The 25,607-nt window shown below is 43.3% G+C and overlaps 1 protein-coding gene across 18 annotated transcripts in view; it reads right to left on the bottom strand.

Annotated features, from left to right (window-relative positions):
* Positions 1-202: 202 nt before the first annotated feature.
* Positions 203-25,607, bottom strand: part of RHOF (ras homolog family member F, filopodia associated) — a 33,135-nt gene continuing 7,730 nt past the window's right edge. For 3 of the 18 annotated variants that reach the window (XR_016444113.1, XR_016444112.1, XR_016444110.1), the window contains exon 2: positions 17,148-24,719. Coding sequence is in view for 1 of the 18 variants with exons in the window: in XM_090062213.1 (XP_089918339.1) it covers positions 968-1,132; positions 3,471-3,605; positions 5,904-6,013; positions 15,626-15,713; positions 15,855-15,947 (591 nt within the window). In the remaining 17 variants the exon portion in view is untranslated. The other 15 variants (XR_016444106.1, XR_016444108.1, XR_016444100.1 and 12 more) reach the window with 14 other exon arrangements.

Raw genomic sequence — 25,607 nt, 5'->3', positions numbered from 1 at the left:
TTTGACACGCTATGACTTGCAGACAAGATCAGCTGTTAGTTTCCTGAGCAGGAGGTTCCCTCTGACTTAGTGAAAAATAGCTGGGATACCTGCAGCCATTACTGAGCAAACATCAGTGAAATGGAAATTCAGCTTGAGGCAGCAAGGATGATTTCACCATGTAATAAACATGCAACTCCTATTTATGTTAAAACAGACACTGTTATGGAGTCAATTGCACTTGTTTATTGCAAAACTAGTTTTGCCCTATTGCACGTAATCCCTCTCAGGGGACTAAGTATCTACTTTAACAGGGTTCATCATTTCGGCGTTGTTTTGAATGGTGTTGAGTACACTATAACCAATGGTGTTGAACACATCCCTTACCATAAAGCTGACAAAGAGGCTTCTAGGTCAGTAGATCTGCAGAGCTGCCCTTGTAATACAGCTAGAGTAGAACTGTATGTATACATAGTTGGGGAAGTTGCTTGAGGTGGTTTCATACTTCTGTTGCTATAAATACAACTCGAAGCTTCCCTGAGTGTGATTGGCAGTCTGCTCTAACTTTGCTTTTCCTTAAAGAAAAGTACTCAGTTCTACCCTTTCTAAATTAGTCCGTTGGTGAACAGTCACAATAAATCAAAGCCATAAATGTCAAGGGCTACGTTTTAGAGGGGGGTGGGAAAAAACGTTAAGCAGTACAAGTACCAGCAGTCAAGCAGCCAGCACACAATTAAAAGATAGCAGGCTGATGGTCATTTGTGGTTGGGAGTAAAAGCCAGATGTCCACCATTAACAAACAGGGAAAAAATGCTTTCAAGTCTTCATGACAAGTACAACAGAAGTGCAAAAATATGAGGAAAATCAATTTTTAAAAACAAAAACAAAGTAGGAGTAAAAACGTAATGAAAATGGTCTCTGACACTGAACTATTTGGTAATATGCAGTTCAAGTGGTTGGAAGTTCTTTACAGTCCTAGAGATCTAGATCATAATATTAAGCACCGCTTCTGTTTTTTTTGGCGCTTGGCTTTTTTTATGGCATTCAGTGCAATAGTTGTTGCTTCTTTAAAAACATCCTCTACATTTTCACGAAATTTAGCTGAACACTCCAGATAAACTTCTGCATTCATTTGGCGACAGGTTGCTTCCCCCTAGAAGGAAAAATATACAAGTTAACTTGGACTTACAGTAGAGAGAAGTGAATATTTAAGAACAGGCTTTTATATGATGGAGGCAGATCCTTCTGTTTGTGGGGTAAGGAACAAGTGGTATTAGTAAAATTATGAAGGACTGTATAGAGAAACTACTGCTTTTTACAATTTTAATGAAGATGCCAGCTTAGCTGTATGATGCAGCAGAAAGTTCTTAGCACTGGCTCTGCCTACTTGTGAGCTGAAGGACACAGTTTCTCAAAGTGTATCCCTGAACAGAATGCTTGTTCTCATAAGCAGATGTACAAATTATCACCCAATTTCTCAGATCAGCACTGGAAGGTCAGGATTGTAATATTTATCTAGTACAGTAAAGTTGACCTGATCACAACTTTTCATGAGGATTTTCTGCTTTCAGACATCGGTGGGCTTCAGCAGTGGACAACTGCTGTTTTGATTCCAAAATTCTCAGCTTTTCTGTGCCTGGAATCAGAAGTCTCCTGTACTGCATGAGTGAACTCCTACAGGAGCTTGTGAGGCATCTGCTCCCAGCTCAGACTTGCTCTAAGATATTTAGAGGTCAAAGCAATAGTTCTAGATCTTAAGTTGAATGAGGCTGTCCTGTTGGAGCACCTGAATGCTACTGTAAGAAATTTTAGTTTGCTTGCTTGTAAAGGGTCTGAAGAGTTTGATCTAGGTCTTTATAAATCATAGTGGCAGACTCTGGCTGCAAACAGATGTCACCTTAGTGCCACCATGAACATTTTTATGGCGGCACAAAAGCCAAAAGATGTTACAACCCTGTTGCACCACAAATGCCCACATTTGTGACTTCAACTATACCTAGTACTAGTTTGTGCTAGCAGGGGATTCCCCAAGCACATGCATCATAGGCCATGCCCCAACTCAGGGTGCGTCTCTGCAAATGACAGAGCTCCTGGGCCTGGCCCTGTGGGACAGCTTCCTGAGTTATGTTTGTGGATGCTGCAGAAAGCATATCAGTTGTGCTGGGGGACATCCTGGCGCAACTGATCCTGCTCCAAAGAAGACATCTGTTGATGCTCCAAAACACAGAAACATGATTTCATAAGCTTCTCCAATTTACTGGAAGTAATAGTTTCAAGACTCATGGTACACAAAAAAATACCTTCTTGGAGTTGAGGAGGAATGATTGAAAAGCAGAACAGGTTAACAATGATGCAACACTAGTCTCTTTTCACAGCGTTTATTTAGCAGTAGACAGTTCCCCTTAATAATATTGCATAACCATGCTACACTATGAACTGAACTTGCCCAAACCTGAACACAGAATAGTCTGCAATGTTGCTAAAATGTCTCCTTGACCTCTGACAAAAAGCGAAAAGGTATTCTGAGGCAAAATAAGAGCAGGCAGACAAGAAGTCTTTCTGTGAGATGCAGGACAGGCAGTCTACCTGCCTGGCTAATTTTCCCTGTGTGTAAAATGAGGAAGTCAATATTCACCTAAGTCCTCCTAGTAATGTGCTTTTGGGTCCATGGATGGCAGATATTTGATAATGCAAAGTGTGATGTTTTTAAGCACTGATAAGCAGTAGCTTGCTGAAGCGACATATTGCTTTTGAGCCACAATTTGAGAGTGAATATTTTTGCCTCCAAAAATGTTTTCTGACATTTTTCTTGAAATGCTTCATTTCAAAAAGGGACTGCAAAACAGTTCTTGCAGACTTACTACTCAGTGTTTCTATCCCATAGGTTGTATCCTATATTCTAATGTATTTAAACTTCATCACAACTAAGGCCAAAATGTCACTAATGGAAGCAATACACTATCAAAAAACAAAAAAGTGGAGGAAGTCCATGCAAACTCAGTGGCTTGTCTAAGCCATCTATGAGTTCATGGCAGCAAAAGAGGCATGTTAAAAAAAGAGCAAGGCAGGACCAGTAATATGAAATAGTCTATTCTCGGTGGCCTGCATCTCAATAGGAATTAAAAAGCCCACAAAGAGCCAAGCCAACCTCTCTTCTTCCTAAGGAGGAAACCTTTTTTTCCCCCAGATTTGAGCATTTTTGAATTACCCTTCTAAAAATATCTAAATGCATCTAGAACCTTCTCCAAACACATCTAGTGTCTTTTGTTTAGTTGCCATGTTTAATCCCCCCACTTCCAGAAAAGGACATAAAACCTCACATACAACCCCACACAATTTATGCTAAAGTATCCAAATCACCAGCTTATCCAGTTTACCTGCTTTTGGAACTGTGGGTGTCCCTTTGCTACCTGTAGTTGCTATTCCTGATCACTCAGACCATTCCCTATTACAGTAAAGTAGGGAGACCTTTAAAACGCCGTCTTCTTTACCTGGGTATATGTGATGGGTTCCTGCTGAGAAGACCTGAGTTTCCGTAAATGTTCCTTGTCTTTTCGAAGGTCTGTTTTACAGCCGATGAGTACTAAGGGGACGCCCCGGCAGAAGTGACTGACTTCAGGATACCACTGGTGGCAGAAAAGGAAACATTTAAAAAAAGTTAGAATGATAATGCCAAGGAATAAAGTCAGTGTTTTATGTACATCTAAAGTCCAGAAAGGTAAAGAAGTCCTTCATCCCATGCTGTGAATGGAGTGGGATAGTAATGTGTTGTTTAAGGAAGTGTTTATAGATGTACCACCACCTCCCTGGCAAAAATGTGGAAAGCCTCTTTCCATTAAAGAATCAGTGAATAATAGTTCTGTGACTACAGAGTGTTAACTCTTGCAGTGGTGTTTCTATATACCCTCTTAAGTATTTTTTTAGCGTATGTGCTCAGGTCAAGATGGAGTAGTCTGCAAAAGCTAACTGCTTTTTCAAAGCACAAGCTTGTATTACCACCCAAGACGTGGGCAAGACAATATTCCTAATGACTTCAAGAAAGCCGGATTTGACCCCTACATAAGCAGACTGGTATATAAAATGTTATTGAAGCTGATATAGGAGAGAGAAGACTTCAGTAAGTCAAGTAGCTGCCAGTGCTAGAGAAAGCTGCATTTAACTGATATGATGAAGCCCCAAGCAGGACTGGATGCTGTGCAAACCTAGAAGTAAAATGCAGTCTGTGCCACAGCTTGCTTATCCATTATAATAAGCTCAGAATGCTCTGAAGACACCTGTGGAATCAGCACCAGGACTTTCATTTGCCTTTGTTAATTTGGTTTTAGTTACAGAAGCTCCTAAACTTTGCAGTATCACAAAGAGTAGAAATGCTAAACTCAACAGATACAAATAGGTGCTTAAACTTAGAATAAAACCAGCCTCTGTTGCACACGCATTTGGCATTATCATACTGGGCCATCTTGAAGCAGATAACTGCTTAAATACGTTAAAGAGACACTGACAATTTTACATTCCTAGAATTGGAGGGCGGGCCAATTCACTCTTCAGTGTTTAATGGCTTCCTTAAAAATTAGAAGTCCTCTTCATGCTGAGTGTTGTCCTCTTATTTCTAGACTGGGAGCAGGAATGATTGCAGCACTGACATTTGTGTTTCATGAAGAGAGAGCGGAAAACAAGAATGCAGAGCTCTTTATAAGATCTGCAAAGAAGAAAATAGATTTTTCTTTCTTTAAAGTCAAGAGTGGAACAGTGAATTGTAACTAACTATATTTTATAAATCCAGATTTACAATTTACAATGGAATTCTCCCTAATTTATGATCATTCTAAGCAACTGTAGTTCATATTTTGGACCTAAAGTCTGACAGTGTGGCTTCACAGATCATTAGGCTCCTCTCTAACCAACTGCAGCCCTGTCAGTGACTACATTTGCATAGATATAACCATGTTAATTGCAAAATAGCTGCAAAATCTGCCTGAGACCTGGGGTAAATAAAGACTAGGGCACACTGAGCTCTGTGCTGATGATGAAGCTATGTTGTTAACCGTTACTTGAGCTGGCTAGTTCAAAGCTCATGCAGATATGTTTTCCATCCAGCCTTACTTCTCTATGGTAACAATTACAGTACTCCATGACAGCAGCAGGCCCAGAAATAGGAGGACAACACTCAACATGAAGAAGACTTCTCATTTTTAAGGAAGGCATTAAACACTGAAGAGTAAATTGGACCTCTCCCCACCACACACAATTCTAGAAATGTAAATTCTCTCTCAGCACCCAGAAACTGGCAGTACCTCCTTGAACTTTGTCTTTCTGATGGCGGATCCTACCCAACAAGGTGCTGGGCATCCTAATGTCCCATCCCGCCTTGCAGGAAGGGGCTCACAAATCATTTGAAAGCCAGGACTAGGGACTGCTTGGAGAGAGAGAAGGTAAAATTTAATGTTACCATTTTGTGCTCTCTCATTTTTAGATCGTTTCTTGCTCTTTTCATTTCACATACAAAACCAGCCCTCAGTTCAGAACCTTGGAGCAGCTGAGGTTCAGATCCAAGCACTTTGGTTTAGGCCAGGGGTGGGCAAAATGCGGCCTGGGGGCTGGTTACGGCCTGCCAGGCCATTCTGTCTGAGCTGCAAGGCCCCTAAAAAATTTAGAAAATTAATATTTATCTACCCTGGGCTGCCTGTCATGTGGCCCTTGATGGCTTGCCAAAACTCAGTAAGCAGCCCTCTGCCCAAAATAATCACCCGCCTCTGGTTTAGGCCCATTGGTCCATGTGTGGTGATAAACCAATTTATCCATTATAATACTGGGGACTTGGCTTGCCAAAAGCATCACATTTATAGATGGGTTATCCTGGCACCCAGCTAATATATTACATTTCATATGAAAGGGTCAAACAATTATGAAGGAAGGTCTCTTACCTTAATTAAAACATTATCATAGCTGGTAGGGCTCATAACATCATAACAAATTAAGACTACATTTGCATTCTGGTAAGAAAGTGGCCGTAGCCGGTCGTAATCCTCCTGCCCTGAAACACAGAAAAAGAGTAATGATGACTTGGATAAAAGAAACTCATTTTTAACAGGTATTATAATAAGACTAATCTCAAGGCCATGAAGAATGTGTCTTTATTTCTTAAAAAGTAATTGTGTGGACTGAAAATGTACATAACTCAATTATGAGTATCTTGTTATTTTGAAAAGGCAAGAATGTATTGTTTAAATGCATTAATCCAATAGTAAAAAAGGGCAGATACGTGTGACCTGGGAAAACTCAGCACAAAAGCTTATTTTGTCTAATTCTTTAAGACTTTGAAACAACTACAAGTACAAACAGTGTACTGCAGGATCTGAAACGTGGTTTCTGGGAAATTATGAAAGCAGAAGCCTGGGACCAGTAGCTTATTGCTCATTATGTTACTCATGACTTGACAAGGCTCTTTCTCCTCTCAGACATGCAGGCAGACAGGCAGTGAAGGAAAAAGCAGGACCAGGTAGATGCTGAAGAAGTTTTAAATAGCCAATGCCTCTCTCCTAGGTTGGCAGATAAGAAAAAGTGATTAGCATGACAAGCGACTACTTTTCCTCAAATAGGGTATAATCCATGGTCTCCCAGCACTATGCTGTGCAGCCTGCCTACTTCTAAAAGAGCACCTAAATCTACACTTGAGTGGATTTTAGAAGGTACACAGCAGCACGAACTAACGTTAACTGATTTCTGAAACAGACTTAAGCAACAGATCGTAGCTGCTGATACCACCTGCAAAGTGTGATATGCATCCTGGTGCCCCACTTTGACCACCTGAGGCTGCCTTTCAGGAAGTCCCTCAAGCAGTGAAGCTCTTAAGAAACCAAAGATCCTGTTTTCAAAGGCCAACATTTCAATGCCATGTTTTCCTGGAGACACCAGCTGACATTTAAGCAGCCAGCAGAAGACTTTCTTAACAAGTTCAGTGCTGTCCCCCATCGCTCCACGCCCCCCCCAGCCACGTGTCTGTGAAACAGACTGTTCAAAAAGCGAGTCAGGAGTGCCAGTATTTACTGAGCAGAGGATGTGCCTGGTGCTGTTCATAGGTTCAAAGACATTAGGGCTTGAAGGGACCTCGCAAGATCATCGGGTCCAGCCCCCTGCCCAAGGGCAGGAAGTCAGCTGGGGTCAAGACAGAGACGATTCAAGTTCCATTAAATCCTGTAACTTGATTCCAATCATGGTGTTGTAAAGGGAGCTTCAGATGCAGGAAATCCAACCTCTCTCTAGAAAATACGAATTTTCTATCTCCTATATATAATCCCTTGGTGCCAGTTAATGAGGTATCATGTATGGGAGATCCCCACTGAAAACCCTATCACTCATCTTGCCATAGCTATTTGCATCAGGGGATACTGAGGTAGGACCCAGGTCTATGCCATGCTGAGAGCTCTTACTCTCAATACGTCACCGGATGCCTGCAAAACAAGGCAGGGTTGAACCCTTAAACTTTTAATCCAGAAATAAACAATTAAGGGTTGCCTTGCTCTCTGCTGCATTTATAGAATGTAAAATGACTTTGTCTCATTCTCCAAAAGCCACCTACTTGTTTGCAATAGATGTGCTGCAGTTTCTGGGAAATGTCATTTAAGCACATCAAGAGGGAAAAAAAGGAAGTTTAGTTGTAAAGCACTATCAGTATGTGTTGATTTGCATGCACACTGTTTTTACTCTTACATGTTTTGCTCTGAGCCTCCAAAGGTCGCTTTACGAAATCAAGCTATCTTCTACGGTGACTCAATCACTGATGGTAACCACTCCAGCTTCTCAACTTGTTTGCTGTCACTTTGCAGTAACACTGGTGATTTGTGAAGCAGATAGATGAATGTTCTTTAATACGCCTTGACAGTCTCGCTGGAGTTAGGGTATGAAGAACACGCTCTGTCAGGTAACCATGATGGAGATGCCCTTTTTTGCAAGTGAAACTAATGTGACTCTGAAAGTCAGCAGCGGAACATATGCACCAGTCCTTTGTGGCTTCATCTGCCTAGTCTAAGCTGACCTAGGTAGGCAGAGAAGAACCACATCATTATTTTTAATTGTAAACTGAGAAAATAACTCTGAGGACAAGAGGAAATGTACATTTGCACAGCAGCAAACTGTTCCTCTGCAGTTCTCACATGTCTAGAATGCCAAATGCAGAGCACAGAAAAAGCAAATACTCAAAAGTCCTCTGAGTGCCAACTAAATATTTTTTGGCTCCAGATGACTAGTTTATTTTTACAGAAGTGTGCGTGCTGCAGTGAACCTGTTGGCTGGTTACCATATTCACCTGCCAGAATCAGTACAGTCACAAGCATTCTGGGAACAGGGATCCAGAGCAGTAGCTAACTGCTTCAGGACACCATGTGCCAAATCCTCACTAGTATTCAGGCTCTTAACTCTTGCTTATTTTGATGAGTTAGACACCTAAATATCTTTGATCTGGGCCCATGTGATCCAGACTGATCAAGTACAAATAATATCCTGAGGCAGAGAGGATTAGGTTTAGGGAAAATACAGCAACAAATTGACATCACAAATAAACAATCTCACATTCCTCACATTTCAAATCTACCTCAGCAAATTGATGTCAGAGGTGGCTTGTGTACCGTGTACCACTGTCATTCTTTAACTTAAACCAATGAACAATAATGACATGATTGTGACTTTTGGTTTGTTTGCAGTGCCTGTGTTTGGCAAGAAGCTATTATTTACATGTTATTTAAGGAACCATGATCTGGGCTCTTAAATTACTCTTGGTTTGATTAGCTACAACGCAAGCTATACATGTCTTTCTTTTCTTTTCCCATAAGCACAACTGTAAGAATTTGTCAAAATGGCAGAAGCACCATATTTTTGCCCTCCTCCCTTGCACAAAACCTCATCAAAGATTTGACCTCACGATGGAGGGCAAGTCCCAATGATAAAATGGAGGCCTAGCTGTAAAGGGCTGAGAGAGAACACATTCTTGCTTAGTAATACTACACAGATGGTGCTCAAAGTTTCTGCAGCATGGATTTAAAAAGAGGTCTGCAAGACCAGCTAAAACAAAGTTATAGGATTGAACAGAAATGGCCATTGAGCTCACATGCAAAATCCTTGATTACATGTGATCAGTCTTGTGTATCCATTTCAGTTCTCCTTTCACTGTTAAATGAAAGAGACAAAACAATGTCAAATTATGAGACTGTGAATCTCCCCTTTGGCTGCTCTGAATTAACGGGAGAAAATATGACTAAGTTGTTTTTTTAAGACATCACTAATGTATTTTACACTATTTCTTTAAAAATTTTCAAAATTTATTTTACAATAAATGTTACAATAAATATTGTAAAATAACTGATAGTTAACATTACTTTCCTGCATCTCTGTGCCTATAACAAACTCACTGTTTCATTTGTTATGTATCTTTCCGTGAGGTCCCCTTTTTCTTGACAAAGACTTCATGCTTGCCCTGAATGTCAACTAACTCAATATGCCACAAGCTGATGGCAAAAGGGAAACGGAGGAGGAAATTATGCCATGAGTTGTTTCTCTCACTAGTGAAACTGCCAAAAAGGGAAAGTGACCCAGCCTATGAATTGCTCAGTCCACACATTGGTCCAGACAGACCCTTGATGCAATAGCTGCTCTGCTCCTCTGCAAGGGGACAGAATGAAAACTGTCCCTTACACGCAGCATGATACTTGCCATCCGGCCTCTCTGGAAACCTATGTACCACGTCACACACAGATTCATCCAGTCGGCTCTCAAAGGAGGGCATTAAACTCCCAGAACAGACAATTATATAATAACCTGCCCAACAGGAATACTTCTTTCCAACACTACCTAATTAATGCCTAGCTTCTGTCCCAAAGGGTGAAAGTTTCTCTCTCATATATTCACTGGAGAACACAGAACACCAGCAGTCTCCCTATGCCTGATGAAGGATGTTTGTGCCTGAAAGGTTGCAAAGCTATGGAGTTAGTCTAATAAAAGATATCACATCTACCCAAAGAGCCTTGCCTGCCTCATGCATTTTAATCCTGGTTGGTGTTACTGCAGTTTATGCCATTCTTACGAATATCTGAATCCTGGTAAGCTTGCTCCTTCATAAATATCTTAGGGCAGTGAGTTCTAGAGTCTTCATGCACTGTGTAATGAAGTGTTTTATTTTATCAGTTTGAAATGTATTGCCTGTATTTCATAATATGCTGAAAAGACTAAGCAGGCAGGGGAGAGAAAAAGAAACTTCTTTTCAGATTTCCTGGATACTTTAATTAGAAAAGCCATGTATAGTTACAAATAGGATACTCTCAGAGTGGAAAACTTCCTCTGGGACTACTGTTGACAGGAAAGACAAAAAAATATTTATGTAAAGCTAATTATCAATGGCATCCTATGACTACAGGCAGGAGTGCTGTTCTTCGTCTCACAATTAGTGTTGCCCATTGCTGCCAACCTGGAAGAGATTTTCTCCCTTCACGTAGTTGGGACACTGCATGTCACTCCAAAGGTCAAGCCAACGTGCTGTCTCAAATGAGGCACATTTCCTATTAAAATGGAAATGTAATCATATAACGAAGAACCTACGAAGTTAAAGGAAAAAACCTAAATTTTTATTTTGTTAGTCAAGGTTTTAGAGTTACTGCAAATTTGTTGAGACTATTTCCAGCACTCCATTTGGGAAGTTTTGGGAAACTAACTTTTTGGCAGAGATGAATCAAGCATGAAATGTGGCTCAACATTTTACAGATTTTCATTTTTTCTCACGACTCTTCTTCCTGGGTCCATGTTCCGGCCCTTCCGAAACATTAAGAAATCAGGCCCTCCTATGCCTTCATTTAAAAATTTTCTCAAAGCTTGATGCTAATCATCATTCTGGCCGCACAGAACTGGAAGGGACTTCATGTGGAGACTGATAGTGTCACTCCTTAATTAGCCAGACTGGGCACCCAGAGTGATAAGATGCTGAACATGCCCTTTTACCAAGCTGTGCACTCAGAGATAGCCTTGGAGTGAGAAACCTGCATCAGAAATTAAATCCTGAACTACAGCAGAAAGCATCAGCACTATTGGATGTTTCCTTACTTGACTGTCAGGTACAGGACAAAAAGGAGATTTAATTGAGTAAGTAGTTGCAAAGCATTTCTGCAGGAGAAACAATAGCTATTACAAACGCTGTGGAGGTTACAGTGCACTGACCGCTAACTTCCTGCTAGAGCAGGAAGATATTTCTGATAAGGACGATCATAGAGCAAGCAGCATGCAATAATACAGCATCTTGTAAACAATCTAAGTTCTAGCCAGTGTTAGTCCAAGTTATGATTCTTACTTAGTCCTAAAATGCTTATGTAAAATTATACACATGGAAAATATATTTCATGGGCATATTTCTCCTCTGATGTTACTTCTAGCACAGGGGTAGGCAACCCCTACCACAGGTGCCAGAGCATGGCGTGTGAACGCATTTTGCTTGGCATGCATGCCTCGGGGTGGACGGCAGGGAAGGGGCCGGGGCTGCGCTGCCACAAAAAGGATCGGGCCCTTTGTGGCTCCCCTGCTATCCTCCCCCAGCACACCATTATCTTAGAAGTTGAGGTTGGGGATGTTTTTGGCATGCTGGCCAAAAACATTGCTAAGCCCTGGTCTAATATTTCTATACAACCCTGCTGGTCATGTCTTCCTCTCAATGGGCGAGAGAACAGGTTAGAGATCTCAACATCAGGTCAGAATGCAGTCCTTGAAACAGCTGGCAGAGTTGAATCAGGCTTCATCTTTCAGAGGGAATGAGAGGCATGCAGCTCAATTTAATGTACAAGGGTGTCTTGGAAAGCACCTATAAAACCTGAGGTCCCCTCACACTCTATGGTACTGCTGGAAAATGGGGATTTCCTTCATTATTTCCACCTTCTATTGTGGTATGCGTCTGTTAGTTGCAGCCCTTCACCCCCAAGATGACTGATTTTGAACTTTGTGAAGTTCCTTCCAAATGAAAAGCACTCCAGAAATTAAGACTCTTATTAAAGTATCTTTCTGGTTGTGCACTTTGGTTGCCATCCTGTGCTAGACAAAATAGCTTCTGCATTTCTAACTCCTGCTTAAGGATGAGGGGGGAAAAAGAAATATTCAAAACTAGGTAGTTATTTATAAAGTAGCTTTTACTAAGTCTCAATGTTTTGTTTCATTAAAAAAAAAAATCAGCGTCTTGTTTAAATACATTATACAGGAATGAAACTGCTCCAATATTATTTAAGTTACTACTTGAATGCCAATATTTATCTTCCTTTTTCACTGGACAGGATAGAAATCTCCCATCATGACCCTGATATCATTTGTGACACAGAAGTTGGCTATTTTCATATTTACAGAAGTATCTAGGGAGTCTGGACTCAATCTCAAATTCTTGTAACTATTTGAATCTTTTCAGACAAGCTCTTCCATGACCCTAGTAACAGTTTATTTTAAAGCCATCATGTTTAAAATAGAGTGGGGGTTTTCTTCAGATAAGTCCTACTAATCTTATGTTAGCTAAACACTTCCTACACTTATATACTGAAAAGAGAAAACACCCACTGGCTGACATCCTCCACTTCAAGTGTTAACCTCTTCTTTAGCAACAAAAATGTTAATTATACACGCTTCGGGTCTTTGAACTGCCTTGGACTTCTACATACTACTGCAGTGTAAATGTAAAATGTAATAATACAGTTCCAGAGACATTAAATGGTCACCCATTGCCTAATTACTAGTTTAAATAGAAAATGAGGCACATTTTCCTTCTCACATGGATAAAGTGTATTTATGGTGTATGTTTAGTGTATTCTCATCTTCTCTGGAATTGTGTTCATTATAAAGATCTAATCTGACACCAGAAAAATAGTTTATCATCACTGATATGCTTTACATCAGAGGTATCTGAGATAAATAGGAAAAGAAACTCCAAGAGTGAGTAAGTTTGCACATGTAAGCCCCAGACATTAATTCAGCTCATTGCTATTCAAAACAGGCCACTGACACTGTTCAGTCTGTATCTGGAAGGACTTTCCTACTGGCTTTGAGACAATTTAAAGGGAAGAACTGTCCAATGGTTAGGTCAATTTCCAGAGCAAGTCACTTAGGCTCTCTATGCCTTATCCCTTTGTTACAGATGGTACTTCCATACCTCATGGTAGTGTTGTTATGAATAAATGCATTAAAGATTGTGAAGCACTCAGATATGACAGCCATGGGGCCATATAAATAGCTAAGAAAGACAGTTTAACTTTACTAATGCAGCTTACAAAATGGCATACCTATAGATGCCCCAATCATAATAAAATGCATCAAGGAGAATTTTCAAAAGTTATCAGGTGAGACTGGACACCCGTCTTGAGTGAGCTTAGTAGGCTGATGACCTGCTGAGTATCTTGCCTGTAAAAACGAGACCCTTGAGGGGCCTCAGGTTGGGTACTGAAAAAGGGGGCATCCCATAATCACTTGGCACTCTTGAAAATGCAGACCAGTATGCAAGTAGTAACTGGGTCAGCTAGTCAGATGGCAGCATGACCGGGATAAAATTAAAACTCAAGAGCCCAAGCAATCAACTTCTTTTTTCATAAACTGCAGCCAATATACTACGCTTTCAAATCATTTTACTTTTATGACTAAGCTGATTTCCACTGGGTTGTGGCCTGCACTTGTTCCTCTCTCTGCGCCAACAGAAATGCAGCATTTCCATAATTCTACCAGACACAGCTGCCACTGTGGTGCATCTACATTCATCTGATGAAATGATTTAGCATCCCTTCGTTGTAGGATATGACAGAAATAAAATCAATGTAATGGAACAGTGATCATGTAATAACATCTCCTGTCTGAAAACAAATACCTCGGCATTTACTTTTCAGAAGATCAAACGTCATTCTCCGATACGGTTCTGTTCTACTGAAAAGGTTTTTTAAACCTACTTCTTGTATGGCACTATCAAGATTTGCAAGATGAGAGACACAATTCTTGTCCTCAAACCTGCACATGAAGAAATCAATTGGAGTTTTGCCTGTTAGAAGAGGACTGGACATACTGGGCACATCTCCACGAGACACTATGGCAACAAAGTGTCGGCAGGCACAAACTGCGATGCCGATGCTACTGCGTAGTAACGAGCTGCTGCGCAGTAGGGTTGTGCCGCCGGGACCGCGCAGTTAGTACTAAATGGTACAGGGGGGAGCACATGTAGACGCATCTTATGTGAAGTAAACAACGAAGTTCAGGAAAGGTGAATCTGATGGGCCAGGCTGTTCAACTTGGGGGGACAATCTTAACAAGCAGATCTGTGAGGGTGGATCACAACATCCAGGGCTTGTCCCTACCCACTAGGCTACAGAGTCACGATCAGTCTCTTTCCTCCTCTCTGATCCAATTAATCTCGTGAATCTTGAATTCTTTTCAGCAAAGTGGAACAAGCTTTGATGGGAGGGGCAGAGCCTGCCCCAAACCCAGAGCAGCCTGCCATTTCGGGCACTCACCTGCAAAGTGGGAGACTGAGTTTAAACTCTCATGCAGAGGAGGACTGAGTCAGAGCCTGCCATGTGGTGGGGGCAAGGGCTCTAGCAACAAAAGGGAGGATGATGGCACCACCTCCTCAGATGCATTTTTTCAAGAAAAAAAGAAGATCCCTTTTGAGATATAACTTAGGTATTTAACTCCAGAGTGTAACACTCAATAAAGAGAGCCTGCTGCACAGTAGGGCAGATACTATCTGTATCATTTTGTTTCTTGATGCTCTCGTTATTAAGCACAGAGGAATTTCTTAAGAGAAATGTGGGCAATTAAGACCTTACTGCACTGGATAAAAAGTTTCCTGTAAAGATAATTTCTCTATCAAAGGGTACCACTAAAAGATGATTCAAATGCCTTACAGTGGATTCAAAAGCACAAATGCACTAGTATAAATAACAACAATCCCCTTAGTGGCCCAAATTCACCTTTCCATCACACACGTGTATATTGGGAGAACTCCACTCAATTTCCCAGCTCGCGCTGTCTGAAATGTTGAGGCTCTTACGAACGCGACTGGACGAGCAAGATTCGCTGACCCCGTAAATCGAATACAAACCGTTCCACGGATCCCCGAGAGGAAACCACAAAAAAACCCAAACCTATCAAAGTTTGCAAATACATTTAGCACTCGGGGCTTTCTAATTTGAACACTAATGGGTTTTTTAAAAACCTCTTTCATTGTTTTTGATTACACATGGTAGGAAATTAACGCATTTTCCTGGCTGATTACATTACATTTTGCTTCCGGGCACTGGATTTTTAATACCTTCAGATATATTTCGCTATTAAGTGCCACTTCCCTCGTCGACTGTACCATTAAGAACAAATCCATGAGTAAAAATGCAAATTCATTTAGGCAGCAACAGTCTTTTCACTAGTCGCAACAGCCGTGATTTCATTATTTCGGGGCGTTTGGGCCTCTCTTAAATTTCAACATGAACGCAAAGCACTACACTTAAATGGAACAAACTGACCCGAAACGAGCTTTGCCATCGGCCCAGCCTGGTCAAGCGTGGCAATGAGGATCGTGGAGCCCGACCCGAGTCGCTGCCCCCTCCAGCGCTGAGACGACAGCCCCCCGACCCCCCCCGCCAGGTGGCGACTGCCTCACCTGCGGTGTCATACAAGTCGAGGGCGACCGTCTTGCTGCCCACCTGGACCGTGGTGCTGTACTTCTCGAACACGGACGGGGCGTAGCGCTGTGCGCGAGGAAACGCGGGGATCAGTCTCCAGCCTCAACCTTCCTCGCTGCAGTCCGAGCCCATTGCCCCTTGTGCTGTCACCCGCCCCCCGCCCGCTCCGGCCCCTCTGTGGTGCCCGGCCCCGGGGGCGCGGCTCACCTCGGGGAAGGCGCCCTCGGCGTAGACCAGCAGCAGCGAGGTCTTGCCGCAGCCGCCGTCGCCCACGACCACCAGCTTCAGGCGGGCCGCCATGAGGCGGCAGCGCGGCAAGGCGGCGGCTGAGGGGACGGCCCCGCCCCGCAGCGGATTGGCTGCGGCGCGGCCGAGCGGCGGGGCGCGGCGGGGATTGGCTGGGGCGCGGCCGGGCGGGGCGCGCGGCGGGGATTGGCTGGGCGCGGCGGCAGTGGCGGGAGCCGGGCCACGTGCGAAGCCGTCGCGCCGCGGGCAGGGCCCGGGGAGCCGCCGCCGCAAGGCGCGGGCAGGGCTCCCCGCGCCGACTGGGGGTTGCCTTCTGCCCCGGCCCCGCACAGGGGGAGCTGCTCCCGCAGTGCTCAGCGCAGGAAGGGATCCCCCCTACCCCTGCTCGGCCCACCCTGCCTGGGGGCCCTGCTTCCCTCCAGCGCCTGACCCCATTTCCTTCCGCACCGCGCTTTTATCTCCCTGCTGGGGGGAGTGCGGGTCGTGGGACAGGGCCCAGCCTGCCGCTCTGGCGTGCAGCGAAGGTCGGCCTCTGCAAAAGCCCCCGCGCCCCCCTGCCAGCTCCTCCCTCCGCTCGCCTGTGTGGCTGCAGGAAGCGGCTTCTCCTCTCGACCCTTGTGACACGGCGGTGAGGTTTCTGCCTCCCCTGCGCGGTTGTGTCACTAGGTGGCCTTGCAGGCTGCGTGAGAAACGCCGCCCTCGCTCAGCGCTCGCCCAGCTGCCTTTTGTAGAGGGACAGGCGGCAGAGAGATGACAGCCACCTACCCGCACCCAGCTAGAAGCTGCGGGGTAAGATGCTCAAGGCGACTCAGTTCCTGCCGATCCGCTTTTATTCCTTTGAGTAAAAAGCAGCACGGACCTTGAAATGTATTTCTGTCTCTCAGAAATAAAATCTTATTAACCTGTGGGCTTATCCATGCCCCAAACATCTTGCAGGAGACTTTCCGCACTGAAGAAGAACATCTCAGCACATGGCTGATTAGACCTTTAAAGGGTCTGCGCTGGGCACCCAGCTGAAATAATGGATAGAAGTTAAATACGTTCGGTCACGTCTGCTTCTGGAATTACGGTGTTATGGGCTTTTAATTAAATTCCACAGCAACTGTTTCCTTTTTTGCCAAAGTTTTATGAAACGCACCCTCTCTGAGCTTACAGCGAATCCCTCTTTTCCTTTTCACAGCTCGTCAGGCCAGAAGGGACCTTGGAAGATCATTGGGTGCAGCCCCCTGCACGGAGCAGAAAAGAGAACTGGGGGTCAGGTGACTGTCTAGTCTCCTCTTGAAATAAGTGGGCTTATTTTGTGTGAATCGGTATTTAAGACTACCATATTATAGTACAGGGCTGTCTGCTTTTGGGGAGACCCCCCAGGGCTGCACTACTGGGGGGCATAGGCCATGTCAGCTGCCCCAGGTGAGGCATGGGCCACAGCACTGCACGCTGTGCAGACGTGCTACGTGTCTGCACCCCCACCTGCACACACCCTCAGCTCCCCGAGCTGCACCACACTGCCCTGTTACCGTTTCCCGTGATGCGTTTAAATCCTATACACACTCCTGAATCATGGACTGATTCTGGATTATTTAAGGCAACAGGAGTATTGCCATTGACTTCAGTGGGAGCAGTTGCAGGCCCTTTATTAAACACAACTCAAATATAATTAACAACAACTTTAAGGACATTTATCCCATTTCTCTCTCTGGCGTCTATAGCAGGCCTGGCACCAGAGCATTTGAGCTCCAGTTTTATTCATTTGCAGATTGTGAGGCAATAAGCATATCAAGACTTGCAATCACTCCAGTAAGATCAAGAACCTATCATTAGCAGTAAGTAAATGGTTTTGTCTATATTCTACTTTTGTTACAACAAACACCAGTTACCAAATTATGGTAAATTGGTGTTGCTCAACAATTCATGAATGGATATAACAAAGTTCTGCTTACTACAGCGTTCGTACTGTCCATTCAGATTGGACCCCTTCGATGCTAGCATCAAAGTGACATTATAGACACTTTTTAACATAACGATAAGAAAAGGGTGCCCTTGCGAACAAGGATTTTTGCCCTTAAGCCTGGGATACACAGCTATGCTACAGCATGCTTAGTGGAAGGAAACTCTATCAGGATTTGGCTGCATATTTATCAGGGGGATGGAGGGAGAGAAAGAAGAGGAAACCCTTACCCATCTTGTCCAGAAAATTCATGCTAGTACCCTATCAGCAGAAATGTTTAGACATGATTTAGCTCTGATCTGTATTTGCCCGGTACACTGCCTTTTAAGAATTCCTGTCACCCTCCCCTTCTAGCTGCCATTTAAGAAAACATTAAAAACACTACTTCCAGACTCTAGGTAACATATTGATGAGTAATGTCTGAGAACCTAGATATACATTTTTAATATGAAGAGATTTGACAAAAACTCTCCTTGCAAGTACCACTTTTCTATTTGCAGCATCCTTGAAAGCTGTGGTCATGTTTAATCTCCCAGCCATGTAACGCTGGAAATTAATGAAAAACTGTGGCTTGCCATGAGATTTCTAATAGAAAAATCTCTCCCTTTAATTAACCAACAAGGTGATGCACTTGTAAATGTCTTTTGTACACAAAACTATAATAAGAAATAGCAACAGATGCCATCTGCTATATACTCACATTATCAACTTGCACTAAAATGAGAAGACAAACACACACTTAATTTTTCTTTCTGAAGTAAACCTTTAAACTTACTTGTACTGATCATTCTTGGGCGGTTTTCTTTTATGAACATAGATGATTTCAGGACCTAACCCTGCAGACGATGCACAAACTTAAAGGAACTCTATAAAAGTCGCATTTGATTAATACGTGGGGGTGACCTACAGTGAGGCGTTTTACAGTCTCGACTTCTGTGCTTGCAGAATTTTTGTGAGTGTAATAAAAAACACCAAGTCACATTTTTCAATGCAGCGTTTATTTTACTATTTTTACCGTGTTTAACCCTTCAGGTCCTTACCTTGATTGTTTGATTCCCCTGAGTTTGCCAAGGCAATAGCAGTCCAGGGTCCTGGTAGCTACTGATTCATGTTCAGGGAAAAAAAAAAGGGCTGCTTTTTTCCTACAGTTGAACCTGAAAATGTGAGGTCATCGTACGTGCAGTGTCAATTTAGTTAGTATATAAAAGGTGCATATCTACTCTTCCTTCCAACTTGAAAAAGTGGAACAATACAGTGTAAGAAAAAGAGACACCTATTAAATTAGTGAAATTATCCACATGCTTGAATTAAGGATGTGCATAAGCCACTATGGGATTGGAACTTTAAATACCTGTATTTTTGTAAAAAGATCCAATTACCTTAATGTTCATTACTTGTATCAGTAGTGCTCAAAAGCCACATTGAATTATTTGCTGGGTGTGCATGGTACAAGGTGTCCAATCTAAATGAACAAGACAGACAAAAGGAGTGAGAAGAAGAGATATAACACACAGGCAGTGAGCACAATGTAATGTATTATTAGCACTGTTTTGTTCACTGTACACATACACACCTAGAAATTGCCTCTGATATGAAGAATGTAATGGACAAGACAAAGGACGGTAAGAGAAATGTGGGGAGAGAGTGCACTTTTGGTACCGTGTCCGTGCCAGGCCAGGGTGTATTCAGGAAGGAGGCTGTTTCCTCTCCGTCAGTCCACATGCCCAGCCACAGGACTACATCAGCTCTTCTCTTACAACGGGTTATCTATGGGACAAAGCACCCAAGCTGGATGTCATTTCATAGCAATTGCGTGTACTGTGCTAGTTTCCACGTGGAAAAAGAGCAGGTTTATTTGTTAGATATGTACCATGAAGTGCTGAAATAAAAAAACAATGGCGATGGGAGAAATTGTAGGTGTTACCATTCTATGGAGAGTGCGTCTCCACTTAAAAACCTGCCAGCAATAAATATAAAAAGTAAGAAGTGATGGATTTTCCTTTAAATACTTGGTTCTCTGGATTGCGATACAGACCCAGTTTAAATCTAGATCAGACTGGGATTTACTACAAGACGCATAAAACTTTAAGGTCAGGGGGACATGGGATTGGTCCAACCAGCGCACTTCTCTGTGATGATGCATCTGTTGTGTGAAGGCCTAACTGGCCATTTTAACAGAGGACAAGGATTGAATGGGTGCAAAGACTTTCAAACTCCTCTCTCCTCCAAGGTCGTGGGACTGCAGCATGTGGAGTTTGAGACAACACCGGGCCAGGATGGGGAATTCCACTTACCCTTACTGACCCACAAATCAATCTAACCGGTAGTAAAAGAGTGTATTTCATTGACAAAAGCTGTCAATCCAGTACTTTCCATTAGCACTGAAGTCACCTTAAACATGAAAATACACAGGCAACTGCAGTTTCCATTATGTTTCAAACAGTTCCAAGTTTGATTGGTCAGATCACGCATTTTTCCTATTGTATGGACAAATTGTCCAAGGTCTGTCACGGGTCTGGCAGGATCTGTCTGAATTCAGAGCATAAAATACACTCACGCAGAGTGGAATGAGCTAAAAATCAAAGAGATTCCAACCAGCCAGCAGGAAACTGTTGTTTCAATCACTGATTTTGATCTCGTTTTGCATGTGTGCTTCTCTGGCATTGTCCTAAAGACACGCACATAAATGTAGCCCTTACACTAAGGCCTCCTACTTCTGCTGAGTGTATAGCTGTATACATTTAATTCATTCTTGAGTAAAATCTAGCTTAATTCACCTATTTATTCAGACCCTTAATTTTTACTTTCATACATTAGAAAATCGTGAATGACTCCCTTCTTATTTACTAATGTTGGATTTTTGAATTTTTTCACTCAGGATTTATGTCAAGTTGTATGTGGATGGAAATCAGAATTAAATAAAAATAGACCTAAATACAACTAATTTTAAAATGTGGCTCATCTAAATATAAACAAACCTAAAATAATAAGATACATAATGAAGAAAGCAAGTTAATTAAATCTCTTTTGCATGTAAAACTAGCTGATTGAGTAAACAAACCATAGCGAATAAGCAGACAGATGTTTCTGGTCACCATGGACTACATCTTCAAAGGTATTTTGAAAATTCAGATAGGCACGATGTGGGATTTTCATACGTGCCTCCCCTTCAGCACCAAGTGTCTTCTGGCCTCTGTACAGTCTTTGTAAACAGACAGGATTGCATCAAAGATGCCGGACCCAAACACGCGTTTCCCCAGAAAACCTGCCTGGTCCCAACTTCAACAATCCCTTATGTAAAAGCGTGTAACATTTATTCAGTGTAGTATGTGACAGTATGACCCATCTATGAAAGATCAACTTAGAAAGCACCTTTATATGTTTAGGCTACCTAAACCTTCACTAATTAAAAAAAGTGGCACCACTTAAGCCATTAAAAAAGACTCACTGCAGCATATTTTAATTTGTAATGTGTTTAGGCTTTGGCATCAATTATTTTAAAATTTAAGGTGTCGGTCATTTTTTTTAAACAAATACATTTAAATAAGGTATCTGATTTGAACAACATATAAATAACATTCAGATATGTGGGATAGATCATTCTGGCCAAAATTAATACAAAAGCCATGTGCACTAAGCTAGGACTTGCATATACAATTCTGAAAGCGCCCGACATCCACTCACAGATGTTGCGCTTGTCAAGTTATCAGTGGGGCAGAGGAGGGGTGGAAATGTTCAATCTGAAATACGGTTTATAGAAAATAGATGTCAGATACTAAAAAGTCTCTCACATTCAGGAATATCTATAAAATTGTCACTAAAATGTTTTAAGCTACACGTGTCCTTTTAGAGAGACAGATTCAACATCATTATGTTTAGTGCATACAAGAAATAGCTTTAACACATGCACAGTATATTAAATGCATGTTATATTGTATATACCATTCAATGCACAACAAAATATATAACTTTGTGTATGATGCAATTGTTAGCATGATTCATGTTCAGTAAATGATAGCACATCATTTTGACTCTTTTTTTTTTGGACCCCAGGGGTTAGCTAATTTTCAAAGTCCTGCAAATTTTTCTTGATGAGGGATAGAAATTGATACTGAAGCCAGGTATTTTTGAGGCATTCCTACTTATTTACAAAGAACACAAAGTCCAGTTTCCACTAACACAACAGGACTCTGGAAAAGCAGACAGTCTCTTTGCTTGCAGCCTTTTTCAGTCAGGTCTCAGCCCCCCAAAAAAATCTCTCTAGGCTTTTTCTCAGGGCCACAATCTTGCACTCATTCTGCTTTCTCCTTGGCTGTCAGCTGCTTTGATCAGGTTTCTTCCTTCTGTCTTGCACAAGTGTGCCTCCACCAAATTATGCTCTTAACCTTGCATTTGTTCCCCCAAACAGGCAAAAGCATTTCTCCTCCAGGCTTGCTATGCACCCGTCTTCCGGGTGGTGTGTTCATTTTCCAGCTAGCTGGTTCCAGTAGGGACTTGTTCTGCTTTAGACACTTGCCCTGAAGGAAAGGCAGCTGGGGCACTGATCAGTCCCCTGAAGTTCTCCCAGAGTCTAAGTGTTTAAATAACACTTGGCCAAGTAGGAACTAGCTTGTGCAATTCTTTTGATAGACCTGCCAGAACTGTATTCATTTTCTAGCCCATAAAATAATGTGGAAAAAATAAATTTCAGCGAGATAATATCCCATCTGCCTTTTCATGTCTCGGGAACGAGAGTTCCCGTTCCACTTGGCTCCAAGTGCTTCACACGGTAAACCTGTGCAAAGACATTAGGTGAATTTGGTGCAGAGCGATTCAAGTGCTATCATATGGATCAGAGGGCACCAAGGAGGAAAAAAAGAAGGAAAGAAAGAAAACTGGGCCACCACACGTCAGGAGTGTGGATCTTGTAGCTGGTTAAGAAGCACAACTCCACAAAGCCAGTGGGGAATATTAAATAATGATGCAGCAGGGGGAGATTTGACTCAAACCACAGACTATTGCCTAGACTGGCTATTTAAACACGTGCCGGTCTTTTGGTTACTTTCTTTGGCATTGCACGGGTGGCAAACTGGTGGATTAAATCTGGTTCACCTGGTGTATTTAAGTGATCAATGTGTTATACTGTGAATCTCAGTTTCATTATAAATGTATGATTATGGAGAAAATCTTTCTGATGTGAATAGGGAGTAAAACAGCAAAGTGAGGCCAGTGAGCCTACGGACAGACTGGTACCATAGCTTCTTTACTGGGGGATGAGCTGCCCTATTCCTCGCTGGAACATCCCCTCCAAAGCCCAGCTAACAAAGGACTGCAATATCATGGAGTTGCCACTGCCCTGGCAGGGGCAACACAGCATTCAACGCCACTCACACTCCAGACACGGAGGAAAGGCAATGCTGAAGAATACACCGACATCACCTTAACTCTGCCCCCTTGGAGCTGGGAATTCGCTGCATATGCTCACCTGCATTTACCTCGCTAGTAGCGTGGTATTGAACGGCGACTGGCAGAAGTTCACCAAGACAGGCTGGCAGAGCTCTGATTGCAGTACAAGGCGGCCCAGGGACTAGTCTGAGGACTGTGCCAAGCTGTAGCAGAGTCAGGAGGAGCTGGGTAAAAACCCCACCCTTCATACGTGACCAATAGCATGGGCTGCACACGTGTACCTGGAACGGCCACTACATCTCATCCGAGCGCCCGGTACGAGAGCACAGGGCTCTCCCCCTGCCCAGGAGATTGGCAGCAGCGAAGCGGGTTGGGAGAGGTCTGTTACTGTAAGGACGGACAAGTGGCAGTACAATGCTGTGCTAGTCATATATTAAATTAATCACCATCTACAACCGTGCTGCATCCAAATCCTCAGTGCAGGATAATGTGGGAGGGGGGGGACTTTTTAAAAAGGGAAGATGGGGGAGATGAACAAAAGGGCTCTACAGATCCATCTGTGGCACAGGAGGCTCAGATAGGTGTGAAGTGGTTCATTCATCTCTGTGAGATGTTCAGCAGCTGAATGAGGACACCCCATGGAGATGAATGCAGCCGGAAACAATCACTCGGAGATATATTAACTGCTCCATTCATCTCGGTAGCTGTTCTTATGCCTCCTCCCACTGCCACTGTTTGAGAGCCTGGGGTAGGCATCAAGCAGGCCTGCTCCTCCCCCAGCCTCGGCCCTGCTCGCCTCCAATGTTCCTGGTCTCCGCTCTGCGCAGCGGGGCAGGTCTGCCCTAAAAAGCCAGCTCGCCGGGGCACAGGGAGAGGCATTTTAAGATCCCTCCAGAGGGATGGGGCCTCAAGATGCTGGCTCACCTGGGCACGGGGACAGGGAGAGAGGCAGGAGGAGCAGGGCTCTTTGCACACACATAAGAGAGCTGGAAGAGGAGCTCGGACAAACCCCAGGGGGGCACAGATGGTTGTTGGCCTGCAGGGGGGCTGAGGAAGGACACAGCCCTCCAGCTTCTGGCGTACACATTGGAGAGAAAAAAGATGAGCTGACAGACCCCTACCCATCTCTAAATTTTCCTTCCCCTGCCCTTCAACCCGGTGTCCCACGCACCCCCACCAGCCTTCTCGAGCCGAGGGGTTGTTCCCAGGGTCGAGCCCGGACAGATGAATAACTTACCCGGAGCCCAGAATGAAGCCTAGCAGGGATAAAGGATCCTTCATTTCATATTTGTTTTGGCACTGTAACGTCGGGTCTCGGCTCTGCTGGCGGGAAGTAGAGGGGGTCGATTGTTTGTAGTGATCTGTCAGGACAGCTGAGCCAGAAGCCAGAGCCAACGCGACATGCTGCTGGGGAAACTCAGGCAGAACTGCCGTAGCTTTGTCCTCGGCCAAGAGGAGGCACATGGAGAATAGTGATCTGGCCACACTCTGACCTGTAGATCAAAAGCAAACAGGGGATTCAGCCTTGTCTTTAGACAACAGGCATTTTTTTCTTTGCAGATTTTTCTCCCTAGAGAAAGTTCGCCCTTCCCAAAACTCACTGTAGCAACCCACACATCTCACAGCCTTGTACAAGAGTCAGAATGCAGGAGCATTGTTCTGCACCTGGTTAAATCCTGCTCTCCTCCCCCCACACCCCCAAACCATCCTAATTAGCTTATCTGGAAAGAGATTAGGTGACCAGTAACTTCCTGTAAAACTGCGGCTACCATTACACTGCAAACAGTTGTAGGCACTTGTTTCTTGAAGGCAAAGTCAGGCTCGAAAAAGAAATGTTGATACCCCCCCCCGAACTACCAGCACCAATACTTCTTTTTCCCAGTTCTGTATTTTAAATGTAGTATAGATGATATTCAGGCAAAGACACAGGACCCTGATGGAAGGATGTAAATACAGAATTACTTCAAAACTGAAAGAATGGGAGGAACAGAATTGAGAGAGATGTTGTTCACATATTTATCAAGGTTTGTATTGGCTTGCAAAAAACCCCAACACACAATGAAAAGACCCACAAACAGACCCACTATCAACTCTGATCCAAAACAATTGGAGGAGGAAAGTAGCATCTCCCCATCCTCGATTTCTCCACCAGCCGTGGTGGTATTTTCTATGATGTGGACAGCTGCTCAGTAGGAGCTGAACCCGCTGAGTGATCACATTTTATCAAAATGGATCGATTCCTCAAATATTTGTTGCACTACACACCCAGCACAAGGCACCAGGATACCTGGGGCTTGAGTACCTCCCTGCTCCCATGGACAAGTGAATAATCAAGTCCCCATCAGAAGAAAGGCAGAACAATCTTGGGAAGAAACCAGAAG

Source organism: Crocodylus siamensis, chromosome 9 (assembly GCF_052110815.1).
Source record: "Crocodylus siamensis isolate JL-2025a chromosome 9, ASM5211081v1, whole genome shotgun sequence".
Lineage (NCBI taxonomy): Eukaryota > Metazoa > Chordata > Crocodylia > Crocodylidae > Crocodylus > Crocodylus siamensis.
Note: the sequence above shows the minus strand (reverse complement) of the source record. Positions and strands in the feature narration are given on the sequence as shown.